Raw genomic sequence first — 16,538 nt, 5'->3', positions numbered from 1 at the left:
TATTGCATAATCAGCCAAAGTCGGGGCTGCATTTTTTCCAAATACAACGCACTTTCGCTGCATTAATTACATATTTCCGCGCACAAAATATGCGGGGCTTGCATGATTTCATAATCTCCGCATTTTCGTAGCAAAAAGTCACATATATATTAGCAGAAAGTTGAAAAATGTTGCATTTACTTCCCAAAAGCGCAGCCGTCTCCTCTATTGCCATGGGAACGTTATGACGTGACGTGATTATGTGACGTGAACATCATTGCAGTTTTTGCAATTTCCGCAATTTTCACGAATTCCCGCAATTTCATCGCATAAATTGCATAAATATCCCGCATATTTTTTAAGAAAACGTGCCGCAAAATCGAGGATTTTTGCCCGCAACAATCACAAAAAAACTCTGCATTTTTCTGGAATGACTGATTATGAAATAAGGATGTATGAAGATAATTTCATAATTTTTACAACGCAATGTAAACTTTATATTAAACAACAACAGCATTTGTCTTGTAAACGGATATGAAATAATCATGTGCTGACACATAGACGAGTTAAGTGAGATCTGCTTAACTCAGCGGTAAGTTTCATGTCAACTCAAGTATCAAATGGTATGTGCTCTCTATCCTTAAAAACGGTCAAGCAAACAGCACGCGCAGGGTTAATGTACTTGTCAATGACGGCTCACAAACGCGCAGGATAGACTATGTATGTGTGCTTGTTGTCAATAAGATTACTTCTCACAAACACGCTTAAGCGCGGGATATGTGTGCTTGTCAATGATGGGCATTAATTCCGCGGAGATTTCCGCCAAAATCTGCGGGCACAAATTCCGTTTGGGCTTGGCTATATGCCTTACTCCTGCTGCAGTTTAAGTTGTCATGTTATTGTTTGTACCTGTTCTGAATCAGTTTTTTTTCATAAGTTGTTATTCATAAGTTGATAACCTCCTGTTTCAAACATTAAGTAAATTTTTTTTTACTTTTTTTGTTTATGACTGTCACTGTTAATAATTTTGTGATTGAATCTTTATTACGATGTTTTTTTTAATGCATTTTTATGATTTCAATTTTTCTCAAAAGTGAAAGCCCTATTATTAAATATATGAAGAGTTTGGTTCCAAAATGCGATAAACACCATTTTTGGAAAAAACGAGTTACTGCCAAAATCAGTATTATATCAGGTCAGTAGTTAAAAGTAAATTCTTAATTTTACGCAAAATCCAATATCCGCCGTGTTATTCTGTCATCTTTTCTCCCTTTTTTCCCAAAATGCGATAAACGCCACTCCTCCTTTTTTACAGAACACAATAAATCCATTCCTGAAATTACAGCCCAAAAGTCACGCAATGTAACCAAACAATGGCGGATCGCTGAGTACACGGAGTCCTATAGTTTTCATCATCTACTTTGTACTTCGTGATCAACAAACAAAACAAAAATATAGCTGCAAGCAGCAATGACGGGCCCTCGCACGTTTTTTTACCGCTACACGGTGCGTCCGAGAAAACGATGCACGGTGGGCAAGGGCATCAAGTGGGTAAAATATCAGTGGGCTATTTAATGTTGTTTCTGAGCCATTTGGGGACTGTAGGTAAAAGAAAACCCACATTTTAGACAAACAGGTGCACTAGTGAGCCACTTAAGAGACACGCCTATGTCTGACCTTTTTGTCAACACTTAACAGCCGAAAACTCTGATGTGTGCAGAGATGTATAGTAACGAAGTAGAACTACTTCACTACTGTACTTAAGTACTAAAAGTATCTGTACTCTACTGAAGTATTATTTTTTTCTCCTACTTCCACTTTTACTTCAGTACATATTTTCGATGAGTTTAATACTTTTACTCCAATACATTTTTTATGTGCTGCATAGTTACTCGTTACACTCAAATGTTACGAATCATTCCAAACCTACATTATCACTGCCGGAGCGGTGATACACATTAGAAACACACACAGATTGTGATCTAAACCAATAGGAGATAGTGAAGAGCGGACCCCTCCCTCCCTCTCACTCACAAATATGAGCCGCGGTTGTGGACAAATGTGAAGTGAAGAGAGAACCAAAGTGCACGAGAGAGACCGATAGAGAGAGAGAATTCGCGAGAAAGGGCGAGTGTGCGTGAAAGAAGGAAACCTAAATACATTGAAACATCTTGTACCTTTACCTATTACCATTACAACGACTAATATTTTATTAATTCTGAATTTTCTATTGCCATATTAGTTAAATTAATCTGAACATTCCTGTCCTTGTACTCCTGCTACAGCCAAAGTAATTGTGAGTGTCCTTTAGCTTAAACATTTGAAATAATATAAACAATATTATATTTAAACTTTTGACTGTTTTCTTTAATAACTACATTACACAATACTTGTACTTTTACTTTCAGTACTTGAGTAGTATATTTTAAAATAAACTACTTGCAATACTTAAGTACAAAACATGTTTAATACTTCAGTACTTCCACTTAAGTGGTGTGCTCACTTTTTTGATAGAGCACTTGTACTTTTACTCAAGTCTGGGTCACTAGTACTTTATACATCTCTGGATGTGTGTGCCAAATTTAAAGTTCAACTAAGCACGCCAAGAGCCTTAAACATGCCTGAAATTAAAGTAAAGTTTGACGCGTTGCCATGGTAACAGCGTTCGAGATGTCTAAAATTCCTTCGCAATTTATCATCTACAATGTCTCGGCATCATGTTGACCACTTCTGGTGTCAATCGCATGAATCCCATACGAGGAGTATTTAAAGGTTCACAGCATGTAACTGTCAGCCTTAAATATGTGTAAAAATGAAAGTAAAGTTTGATGCATTGCCATGGGAACAGCGTTTGAGATATCAAAAATCCCTTCGCAATTTATCATCTACAATGTCTCGGCATCATGTTGACCACTTCTCGTGTCAATCGCATGAAAATCCTAGAAGGAGTATTTAAAATTTAACTGTATGCAACTGAAAGGCTTAAATATGCCTTTAAAATGAAAGTAAAGTTTGACAGGTTGCCATGGGAACAGCATTTGAGATATCAAAAATCCCTTCGCAATTTATCATCTACAGTGTCTCGGCATCATGTTGACCACTTCTCGTGTCAATCGCATGAAAATCCTAGAAGGAGTATTTAAAAGTTAACTGTATAAAACTGAAAGGCTTAAATATGCCTTTAAAATGAAAGTAAAGTTTGACGCGTTGCCATGGGAATACCGTTTGAGATATCAAAAATCCCTTCGCAATTTATCATCTACAATGTCTCAGCATCATGGTGACCACTTTTGGTGTCAATCGTATGAAAATCCTAGAAGGAGTATTTAAAAGAACATTGCATGGAACTTTCAAAACAATCCAGCTTTGTGACTGACACACTTCCTGGCGCCTGCTGGTGGCGCTATACCCGGGAGTCACAATAGGCACATCGATGCGATCGGAATCTTCAGATGAACAAACACCCCGCGTGTCATTACAATAAGACATTTTTTGCCTTAGATATTAGACACTTCCTGTTTCTCTGATTTCGCCACAACTTTGTCGGCTCGCCATGGCAGAACCGTTCGAGATATCAAAAATCCCTTCGCAATTTAGCAAGTCCAATGTCTCGACATCATGTTCACCACTTTTGGTGTCAATCGCATGATTCCTCTAGGAGGAGTATTCAAAAGTTCAACGCATGCATTTTTTAAACAATCCAAAATAGCTGACTTCCTGTTGGGCGGAGCTTAAATGTTAGAGGGCGAAAGTTGTTCGGGTCGATGAGATCTATATGCGTACCAACTCTCGTACATATGCGTACATGTTTGCACGATCTGTGCATCAATGTTTTTTTTTGCATTACAGGGGGCGCTACAGAGCCCCCGTGCCACGCCCGTGTTCCAGCCTTTGCCCGTTCGCAATGACGGACGACTCTGACGTCTGTGCCAAATTTCAAGAGTTTTCGAGTATGTTAAGGCACCCAAAATGCCCAAAAGTGTTAAAAAAAAAAAAAAAAAAAAAAAAAAAATATAGCTGCAAGCAGCGATGGCGGGCCCTCGCACGTTTTTTTACCGCTACACGGTGCGTCCGAGAAACAATGCACGGTGGGCAAGTGCATAAAGTGGGTAAAATATCAGTGGGCTATTTAATGTTGTTTCTGAGCCATTTGGGGACTGTAGGGAAAAGAAACCCCACATTTTAGACAAACAGGGGCACTAGTGAGCCACTTAAGAGACCACCTATGTCTGACCTTTTTGTCAACACTTAACAGCTGAAAACTCTTATGTGTGTGCCAAATTTAAAGTTCAACTAAGCACGCCAAGAGCCTTAAACATGCCTGAAATTAAAGTAAAGTTTGATGCGTTGCCATGGGAACGGCGTTGGAGATGTCAAAAATTCCTTCGCAATTTATCATCTACAATGTCACGGCATCATGTTGACCACTTCTGGTGTCAAATCGCATGAATCCCATACGAGAAGTATTTAAAGGTTCACAGCATGTAACTGTCAGCCTTAAATATGTGTAAAAATGAAAGTAAATTTTGATGCATTGCCATGGCAACAGGGTTCGAGATATCAAAAATCCCTTCCCAATTTATCATCTACAATGTCTCGGCATCATATTGACCACTTCTCGTGTAAATCGCATGAAAATCCTAGAAGGAGTATTTAAAAGAACATTGCATGGAACTTTCAAAAAAATCCAGCTTTGTGACTGACACACTTCCTGGCGCCTGCTGGTGGCGCTATACCCGAGACTCACAATAGGCACATCGATGCAATCGGAATCTTCAGACGAACAAACACCCCGCGTGTCATTACAATAAGACATTTTTTGCCTTAGATATTAGACACTTCCTGTTTCTCTGATTTCGCCACAACTTTGTCGGCTCGCCATGGCAGAACCGTTCGAGATATCAAAAATCCCTTCGCAATTTAGCAAGTACAATGTCTCGACATCATATTCACCACTTTTGGTGTCAATCGCATGCATCCTCTAGGAGGAGTATTTAAAAGTTCAACGCATGCATTTTTTAAACAATCCAAAATAGCTGACTTCCTGTTGGGCGGAGCCTAAATGTTAGAGGGCGAAAGTTGTTCGGGTCGATGAGATCTATAAGCGTACCAACTTTCGTACATGTGCGTACATTTTTGCCCGATCTGTGCCCCAATGTTTGTTTTTGCATTACAGGGGGCGCTACAGAGCTCCCTTGCCACGCCCGTGGTCCAGCCTTTGCCCGGACCTGATGGCCGACGACTCTGACGTCTGTGCCAAATTTCAAGAGTTTTCGAGTATGTTAAGACACCCAAAGTGGCCAAAAGTGTTAAAAAAAAAAAAAAAAAAAAAATAATAATAATCCTAAGGAAAACAATAGGGCTTCGCACCTTTCGGTGCAGGCCATTCTGGCCTGCTCCTCGGTGCTCGGGCCCTAATAAATTCGAGCAAAACCAATAGGGCTTCGCACCTTTCGGTGCAGGCCATTCTGGCCTGCTCCTCGGTGCTCGGGCCCTAATAATACTTTAATTGCATTGATAAACCTGTGATAGTTTTCTGTGACGGGAAAGAAACGTAAGCCATCAACATCTAATAATTTCCGCGAGAGGCACTCGGGTGATTTCTCCCGACAGCATCAAGCTTCTCTCATGCTAACACATTGACCCCAGAGGATCTTATGAAAACTTTACATTATTTTACTCAAAGTCAACGAAAATAGCAGGACCAAAACATTTTACAGCTGATCGCTGTGAAAAATGTAAAGAGACGACGTCAAGTATAACCGCAGCAATGACAGTGTTTTTAATATGACAAAGTAAGTGTTTTGGTTAATGCCATTAATGTTTATTTTTTAATCATTGTATACCACTAGTCAACTAAATAAAAATAAAATGGTAAAGATGAATGCACATTTATACATTGATTTAATACATTTATAGCATTTTGAAATAAAAAACTGTCATGGATTTATTGCATTTTGTGGAAAAAAGAATTCGTTTTTATAATAAATCAAGTTATGGATTTGAATTTTTATGTTTTTATAACCTAAAGATGCTATGTGAAAGTTTGTAACAGAAAATAGTGGTTTTCATCTTGTCACTTTCTTGGTCTAGAAAACACATTTTTACCGAAATTTGTCAAAATGGATGTATTGCGTTTTGGAACCAAACTCTTCATATATACACAAAGATGCATGTATATATTTAAGAAATATTTTCACATTTTTTTATTTATATTTGCTAATGGACTAATCAGATTCAATGAATTATGCTAAGCTATGCTAAAAATGCTAGCGCTGAATGGTTTCAAAACAGTAAGAATCAAATGTTTAACTCTACGGGAGCTGGAAAATGAGCATATTTTCAAAAAAAGTGGAGTGTCCCTTTTTATACTGCATACAAATATCCTGTATTTTCTAGTTGTATTTGAAGAGACTGAGAAATATTGATATATATGATCACAGTACCATTGCAAAAACAACAAATCTAATGGTGGCATGGTGGCCTAAGACTATTGCACAGTACTGTATGATCTCAGTTGTTGGAAACAGAATGTAGAGACCTCTGCGGTGGGCGGGCCAAAATCCCCATTTGAATAGGGTTTATACAACCCTTTGCGCTCATAACTTCATACTTGTCATCCTTTATTAATCTAACATTTCACATATTGTGCCTCAGTGTTTTATGAGACACCAGCGTGTGCACAGAACGTTCCACTTGAGTTATTATGAGCAGATATTCTGAGAAACGCTGGACACGGCTTAACTTTTTTTTACCCGGTGTCATTTCAGGAGAAAGTGAGATCTCCGTCTCCAGCAGTCTCCCATGATTCACTCTCTCCTGGCTCTCCTGCAGCACCTCCTCCCCGCCCCCTGTCCTCCTCCGCCCGCGGTTCCTCTCCTGTTCTCAAACACTAGGTAAGACCCAGCTCACGCTTTTATTGCTTACCGCAAACGTCGGTAGCGCAGGGATCATTTTTCACAAGCAAGCCGGGCTTTTAAAATCAAACGTGATCTAACCTGTCTCCCTCTGAACCGTTTAATTCTCATTTCGCAATTCATTTTGACAGCGAAGCACTGTTATGCAATCTCTACATCTCCTTCGCAGGACCCACTCCTAACCATGGAGTGAGACTAGTGAAAGACACCCGCTACCCCTCCCCTGCCCGCCCTTCCCAGAATGCACGGGGGTCGTTCCTAGAACGCACCGCGTCGGCCCCAGAACGCAGGGGACTCGGGCATCAGGTGCCTTGTCAGAAGCCCTTCATCCACCCTTGTGGCCCTCCGAGCTGAACTCTGAGCGATCTGCATCTGTCTGCCCTCACGTAGGGCATCAGCCAATCAGCTGACTGACAGCTCCGTCAGCCAATTAGAAAGCAAGCTGAATATTCTGGTGAGTCACAAAACCCGCCTCACAATCAAAAAATATATTTTTAAGGAATGGGTCATTTTTTCCACACTCATTTTATGCAAAACCTGTAGCAGATGTTAGGCAGTGTGTTATTGATTGACAGACTCGGTCATTGTTAACATGCATTTTTACCATGCATTGAAAGTGAATAGGGACTGAGACTGTCAGACTCTCTGCCTAACATCTGCTTTTGTGTTAAACTTAAAAAATATAAAGCAATGTTTTTAGAACAGCATGAGGGTGAGAAAATGACGACATTTTCATTTAAAGGGTTAATGGGCATTGCTGTATGTGAATAGGCAATCATTATTTTTTTTATATAATTGTTCCTTTTAATTTCAAGATTACAAACACATTTTAACATGGATTTAAATGTGTCGTATTGATTAATTCTTCACCACAGGTTATACAGAAAGCATCAATCACAATATTTAAATCTCAATGGCTTGCAATTAAAGACCAAAAACATGATTTGTGAATATAAATATGGTAGCTTTTAATTTCATGTTCACTTTTAAGAAGAAGAAGAAAGGTTATTGAGCGATGCTTCCCTATGGTTTGTTTACTTATGCGATTTTAATTTTTTTTATACATGGCTTAAAATGGCTAAATATTTTTGTTAAATTCAGTTTGGGTAGTATTGTGACAGTGTGGTGACAAAAATGGATGCATCCATTTGTATCTTCTCAGAATTATTTTATATTAGGTTTATTCATATTTTGAATTAGCTTTATTTTTATATTTAGGTTTTTACTAATTTTAGTTACATTTTTTAACTAAATATTTTATATTTTAACATTTTTTTAATTTTTAAAATTTTTAACTTAGCTTTGTGCTTTTTTCTAAACTAATATTGCTAATTTAATTTAAATGCAATTTTTATTTCAGGTTTAGTTTTAGTTTAGTCTTTAGTTTTTTGTTTCAATTAATATTAACTTAAAACTTAAAAAGTCAACATTTCTTTTCATCATTTACTTCAAGTTTTTTTTTTTACTATTTAGGCCTATATTTTATTTGATTTTAATTATCAGAAATGTTTTAAAAGTTTTAGTTAATGATAATAACCCTGATCTTTTTATTCATTCTTAATTCTTTATTGTCATTGTAAAAAGTGTACAATGAAAATGAGTGCATACAGAGTGCAAAAACAATAAATAAAAAAGAAAAAATACAAAGAAAAGTATATAGGGGTGAGCGGGGCACAAACTAACGCGGGGTTAATTGTAACACGGCTACTTTATACATTTGTACAGGGCCGAGCAATCTGTGCTTTTGGGTTTTTTTTTGCTCTTACAGTCAGAAGATGATCTCCTGTGAATTTGTGAAAAGTTTTGATGTGTTAAAACTAGGGATGCACCGAATCCAGGATTCGGCCGAATACTGGGCTTTTTGATGGGGTTCGGGTTCCGGCCGAATCCTAGATTTTGTTTCCACCGAACCGAACCCTAGGCTTGCGCTACGCTGGTCGACGTCACGCGGCCGTTGATTACACACATCGGGTGCTGACGTGGAGATAAGCTTTTACTTTCGGTGAGCTAGGGGCGGTTCAGATTTCGTGGACGCACCTGGAAAAACGAGCGTGTCGCACTGCATCGCTTTCATTATGCATAGGCTTATGGTAATTGTCAAAATAGTCAAAAAAAACTAAAATAAAACTTGTCATCCTGGCATAATGTTGCCTATCCTTTTTTTACAATTAAAATTAAATAAAATGAAAAATACACTGCTGTGGATGTTTTTTACTTCATTAATGTGTTTTACTGTGTTAATGGAATAAGGATGCGAGTAGGATTCGGTATTCGGTTTCGGATTCGCCCGAATCTTAAACAGTGGATTCAATATTCGGCCGAACCCAAAAAATCTGGATTCGGTGCATCCCTAGTTAAAACCTAAAACATAACACAATCTGGTATTGAAAACATTTTTACACAGCGGGGTTAGTTGTCACACAGTCAGGTATACAATGATAACGAATTGGAAACAATGTAAATGCTATTCATCAAAATGATAACTGTTAATACAATATCAGAGAAAATAACTTGCTATTATGATTTTTAATTGCGCAGCCCTTTAAAAAAAACTATTTATATGCATTGATGCTTAACACAATGATGGTTAGATGAAGGATCATGGATGGATGAATGTGTGGATAGCTATCTATTATAGGCAGATATATAAATAATATCCACCTTTAGTATATAGACAGAATTTGATTGAATTATTATAACAAAATTTTCTAGCAAGTGTTACAACAAACACTCTGTTTGTTACAATTAACCCCACATATGGGGCAAGTTGTAACGTTTGCATTTTCAGTGTAATTGTACAATAACGGTAGGTCCCACAAACAAACTTTAAAGGAATAGTCTACTCATTTTCAATATTAAAATATGTTATTACCTTAACTAAGAACTGTTGATACATCCCTCTATCATCTGTGTGCGTGCACGTAAGCGCTGGAGCGCGCTGCGACGCTTCGATAGCATTTAGCTTAGCCCCATTCATTCAATGGTACCATTTAGAGATAAAGTTAGAAGTGACCAAACACATCAACGTTTTTCCTATTTAAGACGAGTAGTTATACGAGCAAGTTTGGTGGTACAAAATAAAACGTAGCGCTTTTCTAAGCGGATTTAAAAGAGGAGCTACATTTTATGGCGTAATAGCACTTTTGGGAGTACTTCGACTCGCCTGAAAAGTCCGCTCCCCTTCTCATTCTCATAATGGGAGAGGGAGGGTGTTACTGCGCCGAGTCGAAGTACTCCCAAAAGTGCTATTACGCCATAAAATGTAGCTCCTCTTTTAAATCCGCTTAGAAAAGCGCTACGTTTTATTTTGTACCACCAAACTTGCTCGTATAACTACTCGTCTTAAATAGGAAAAACGTTGATGTGTTTGGTCACTTCTAACTTTATCTCTAAATGGTAGCATTGAATGAATGGGGCTAAGCTAAATGCTATCGAAGCGTCGCAGCGCGCTCCAGCGCTTACGTGCACGCACACAGATGATAGAGGGATGTATCAACAATTCTTAGTTAAGGTAATAATAACATATTTTAATATTAAAAATGAGTAGACTATTCCTTTAAGTGTTAATGTGGAGCAGAAATGTGTGTGTTGATTAATCATTTTTTATTTTTGAATGATAGAGCCAAAGCTAAAGCGTTGGTTTGTGCCGCGCTCTCCCCTACATTTTAAATCCAGCATTGCTAATGTGCATCATAATTGACTCTTTTCTGTGGTGCAATCCTAATTTATTTCTACATTTCTTTCAGTGTGCTGGGCTGAGATATGGATTTCTACGTACATCCCACACAGAAATGGACTGAGATGCTTTTTACTGCCAATTTTTTAAGTCAAAATGAGTTCAGAAGAAGATGTGGACACTTCTAGACAAACGGATATTGAAAGTGTTCCCATTGTACCTCCATTGCACTGTTTTCCCACACAAAAGCTTGTAACTGTATTTCAGTAAAACAGCCAAAAGTCACTGCATTGTTGCCCCTCACTAATACTGACTTTGAGTAACTGTCCTTTTAAATGCATATTATAAGTTTCTCACAGTATGTAAAGACAAATATTGATATAAATATGTGTATAAATATATGTATATATACTTTTGCTTGTAAACTGGCTTCTGTTAATATTAACAATTATCCACTTAATGATGCTGAATTAAGTAATAAGGTACAAGTTGTTGTGCTATATTGTAAGTATACTGTAATCATGTTTTAAGCCCAGTATACACTGCAGGATTTTTGCACTCCTATAAGATTACTACCTTTAAATGTTGGTTTACATGTACATTCTATATAATCTGAACCGAACGTAATCTGAATCTGCGTAAGCGCACAGCCTGGGTTGCCAGATTCGGGTATCAAAACCATCGTAATGGACATTCAAAACTAGCCCAAAAGCATCCCAATGACTGTCCACAGCCCAAATATCAATAACTAATCAACGAAATCATTTCATCTTTAACCCGCAGAAAAATACAACTGGTGGAAACAGTTTAAACAGTAGCCCAAATCTAAACATGAAAAAAGCAGAGGACTTGGCAACGCTACGCTGCGGACAGCATCTCTCGTCGAGTTCACGCTTTATCTCTGGATAAAAGTCAAAACTGAGTTGGATAAAGTTGTTCTTAAGAAGTTTTCAGATATAGACGGTTTCAGCAGTAACAACATAAACAAGCGGCTTTCGTGGTCCTCACGTAACTTCCGGTAAACTCTGCGAAGAATAAATAACAACAAAGTCCTTTTAAAGTAGTTTATATATCTACCAAGCAAATAAACAACACGTAGATTACATAGGAACCCAATACATTTGTTATTTTTGATGAGGTATTTGTTTAAGAGTTCAGTTTCAGCAACTATCATGTATTTTCATATACTTAATACGTTTTTATACATGTGTTTTTTAGTTATTTTACAAAGATAAACTGCATTTTAAAATAATATTACTGTATAAATACAGAGCAATTTAATAAAATAACTAATAAAAGCTGTATATTAACAGGGATTGACCTGAAAAGTAGTTGTATTTCATGAATTTTCACAGTTTTATAACAATTATTAACAGTAAAATTCTGTAATTTAATGAATTAGGACTGTAAAAGATTCTCTGTATTTTTACGGTTTTTGTATGTAATTTTGAAAAACATTTTTTTTCCGTAATTTGACGGAATTTCTCTGCCGACTTTGCTGCCAGAGATTTACCGTTTTTTTTACGGATTTTTTTTGAAGTGCAGACTTATCAAACAAACAGAAACCGGAAGTAAAGTCCAGACCAGACGTTATCGCGTCACCGCACGTGCGCCCGATGAAATGGTCTATAGGTAATGAAAACAATTTTCAAAAGGCACAACGCTATTTTATTACTTTAAGTAGCCTAATGTTTTAAAAGTACACATAAACGCTGCAGAATTTAGTACATCACGTGACCCCATTAACGTTACCCTTAATAATGCGTCATGCTATTGCCTTGCTATCGCATGTTTCTGTGACGAGAATCATGTGATATAAGAGGTAAATATAATGCTGATTGGATCACAGATCGGAATAGACCACCCCCTTCAATACGATCCATATTTGCATCCGATCGTCTTCAATCTTATTGATTAAGGTGTTTACATGAAGACTTTTCAATATGATTGAGCCATCAATATGATTATAAATGGATTATTTGGTTGCATGTAAACGTACCTACTGTGCATCGATCATCCTGAATTTCTGAGACTGTCAGATAACTATCGTAGGCTATCTGTGGACGAACAGATAGCCGAGAAAATGGCCGTCTTTGAACGTCTCTCACTGTACGACATAGGACCACAGATAAATCGCCACGATTGTTTCACGATGGCAATCTTTCGTCTGGGAACGCCAAAAAATGTGTGCAGTGTATCCCGGGCTTTAAACATACAACACACAGCAGCTAAGTGGGTGTTTACTGTAAAATACAGCATGGCCTTTATGCTTTCATAAAATACTATGTTAGAAAATCGCAATGCCACACATTTTATTAAAACAAATTTTTGAGGAAATTAAACAAAGTGCATTTTTTCACTAGAAATTGCCTTTGATAAATAAACCAAGGTTAACAGTTGACCCAGAAATTAAGGACTAAAGGGATAGTTCACCCGGAAATGAAAATTCTGTTATCATTTGAAGAGTTTCGTTGCAAATTGAGATCCAAAATGTTGATGTCTTTCTTTGTTCGGTCGAGAGGAAATTGTGTTTTTTGGGGGGGGCATTGCAGGATTTTTCTCATTTTGATGGACTTTAATGGACACCAACACTTAACGCTTAACACATAACAGTTTTTTCAACGGAGTTTCAAAGGTCTATAAACGATCCCAAACGAGGCATAAGGGTCTTATCTAGCAAAACGATTGTCATTTTTGACAAGAAAAATAACAAATATATACTTTTAAAGCACAACTTCTCGTCTAGATCCGGTCCAGCGCGACCTAACGTAAATGCGTAGTGACGCAGGAAGGTCACGTGTTACATATATGAAACGTACATTTGCGGACCATTTTAAACAATAAACTGACACAAAAACATTAATTAGTATCAGTTGACATACAACAACGTCGGAACGGTCCTCTTTCAACACACTTGTAAACACGGGGGCGGAGTTTTGCGTTTGTCTTCTGTGACCTCTTGACGTCATGACGTATTGCGTGTGCGTGGGGTCACCTGGCGCATCACAACCAGATCTAGACAAGAAGCTGTGCTTCAAAAGTGTACACTTGTCATTTTTATTGTCAAAAATGACAATCATTTTGCTAGATAAGACCCTTATGCCTCGTTTGGGATCGTTTATAGTCCTTTGAAACTCCGTTGAAAAAAACTGTTACGTGTTGAGTTAAGTATTAAATGTTAGTGTCTATTAAAGTCCATTAAAATGAGAAAAATCTTGGAATGTTTTCCTCAAAAAACATAATTTCTTCTCGACTGAACAAAGAAAGACATCAACATTTTGGATGACATGGTGGTGAGTAAATTATCTGGATTTTTCTTTTAAGAAAATGGAATATTCTTTTAATATCAATTCAACTACAGTTGGTTTGTTTTGATTTAAACCTTCACTGTAAAAAAAATCCGTAGAAATTGCTGCTAGGTTGCCGGTAACTTACCGTAGATTTAAATTTATGTTATTTAGTGGCAACATTTTGTTCAAAGTTAAATGAACATTTAACATTTACAAGTCTTTGTCTTTACAGAGTAAAACTAGAAAAACAGCATCAAGCAAAACATTCTGGGAAACAAAATCTGAAGCAAAAACCAGAAAAAGGTTGATGATGATTTCTGGTTCCTAGAATGCTTTGCATGAAGCTGTTATTGTATAGTTTTATTCTGTAAAGATAAAGACTTGTTAATATTTAAAATGTATTTAACTTTGAACAAACTCTTGCCAGTAAATAACACAAATTTAAATCTACTGTAAATTACCGGCAACCCAGCTGCAATAACATTGTAATTTCTACGGATTTTTTACAGTGTTCATAACTTCAAAAATACAGCTAAGTAGCACCATAAAACAACATGATAACATAATAATAAACATGTTTTGACAAAAATGTTAAAAATGTGTTATCTCGTTTTGCAACGAAACTCTTCATTTACTCATCAATACTATTGAAGTCAATGGGGCTTCTGATCGGTTTATTTACACACATTCCTCAAAATATCTTTGTGTTCATCAGAACGAAGAAATTTAAAAAGGTTTGTAACGATTATTTGTGGGTGAACTATCACTTTAAAACTTCATAGTCCACAATCATGTTTAGTTTTAATTCCCTATGAATGTAAATCAGTATAGATATTTAATGGTTTCTGTTTTCTACTGAATGCATTGCGTTAGATAAACTCTAGGTGATGCTATAAATCTGTCAAATACTATTCTGTTTAGCAATTGTTGTTGTACAATTTTCTTTACTCCCAAACCGGACAAATATATTGGCCTTCTGACGGAGTATATTTGCCTTTAAATGTCAAACAAAAAGCGAACATTTACCAGAAATCTTCCACTGACTGTGGCTCACATCAAACCTTGACAGATTTAATGATTTAATCTAACATAAAATATTATCACCCACGAGTAATCATTTGGCTGGAGACACCAAACAATGTTATCTGACTGATGTAAGACAGAAACTTGAAATATGAGCGGTCAAATGCAGGTCGGCCAGTCCCCGCATGTTTTGTAGATTACAAGTTGGCAACATTTTTGGATTATTTTATAATGTGGTCATGTCTTTAATTCATCAAACTAACACTGATTCTTGAAATCTAGGACAAAATGGTTTACATGCTGTGCGTAAACGTATGCAGTCAAATTTGTTTTATTTGTTTGTTGAACATTTTAGATATTTAAGGTATGTCCTGCCTCCATTTTGTGACAAAATGTGATTGTCCCTCAATACAAAGTTTAAAAATACTGTAACATCATTATACATATTGACTGAGACTGCAGGATAGTTTCAAATTCAGGTTTTGCTCTTTGGATTATGTTGTCAGCAGTTAAACTGAAAGTCTTGATAAAACATATTAGGCAATCACATTTTTAATCTGTTGCTATGTACTAATATGGACCTACTATGTTTAAACCTGACATAAAGGTGGCATTATTTCAGAAAATTGTTTTGTATCTCTCAACAGTAGGTTGTTTAATACTGTAAAAATTATTTGCTGCCTTAAACTTTTTGCTTAATCAACTCAGATTTACAAGTCATTTAAACCTAAACAAAAATATTTAAGGCAGCCAAGAACTTTTTGCAGCATAATAAATAGTTAAAAGTTTTAAAAGAATTGGTTAAAGTGATATTTCACCTAAAAATTCTGTCATCATTAGCTCACTGTAAAAAAATACAACATTTTTGTCAAATCAATATATGAAGAGTTTGGTTCCAAAACCAGATAACTCAATTTTTAAAAATTTGTATTTTAAATACCATTTAAATATCAATCAAACTGCATTTGGTTTGTTTTCCTTAAGCCATCTTAACTTAAAAAAATACAGCTAGTAGCACAATAAAACACAATGAAAACATGATACATAATAATAAGCATGTTTTGACAAAACATTTCAAAACAGATTTATCTTATTTTGGAACCAAACTCGTCATATATTTTATTTTGCTTTAACTTAAGCTCTTTTCACACAGACATTACGGAAAATGCCAGTGGGATTTTTTGATTTTTGGTTCATTCTAGAAATGCGCCGAAAGAAAAAATCTTGGCCCAAGCCGAATAAAATGAAAAACTCACCCGAATGCTGAATACCGAATAACTAAATTTTTTCCCCATTTCCTTAAGTATTTTGCCAATTTTCTTATTAAGTTACATTCAGAATGTCCTTTTTACTATTTGTTACATTGTTTTTTAACATTCCAGCAGTAATTATATCGCTTTTTACACCTGGCCACTTCTCTGATCGACTTGTTAAAACTGTTCCATTAACATTCCACCACATAAATGAGTTTTGGCTAAAAGGATATGAACTCATTACCCGCCAGCCTTTTTTTTGAAAAGTCGCCCACCAGCATTTTTTGTGATTTTCATAAAAGTTTCACAAAATGCCTTACAAGAAAATGTTCTTATATCTAAACATACAAACATATATTAAATGAAAGAACAATAAACAAATAAACAAACAAAACGGTAA

General features: G+C 36.4%; 1 protein-coding gene across 1 annotated transcript in view; it reads left to right on the top strand.

Annotated features, from left to right (window-relative positions):
* Positions 1-10,803, top strand: part of LOC129443149 (transducin-like enhancer protein 4) — a 50,075-nt gene extending 39,272 nt beyond the window's left edge. The window contains exons 12-14 of the mRNA XM_055203576.2: positions 6,750-6,875; positions 7,066-7,350; positions 10,643-10,803. Of these exons, the coding sequence (XP_055059551.2) occupies positions 6,750-6,875 (126 nt within the window). The 3' untranslated portion in view covers positions 7,066-7,350; positions 10,643-10,803. The remainder of the gene's footprint in view (positions 1-6,749; positions 6,876-7,065; positions 7,351-10,642) is intronic.
* Positions 10,804-16,538: the final 5,735 nt, after the last annotated feature.

This window comes from Misgurnus anguillicaudatus, chromosome 2 (genome assembly GCF_027580225.2).
Source record: "Misgurnus anguillicaudatus chromosome 2, ASM2758022v2, whole genome shotgun sequence".
Lineage (NCBI taxonomy): Eukaryota > Metazoa > Chordata > Actinopteri > Cypriniformes > Cobitidae > Misgurnus > Misgurnus anguillicaudatus.
This window is presented reverse-complemented; position numbering and strand designations above follow the sequence as displayed.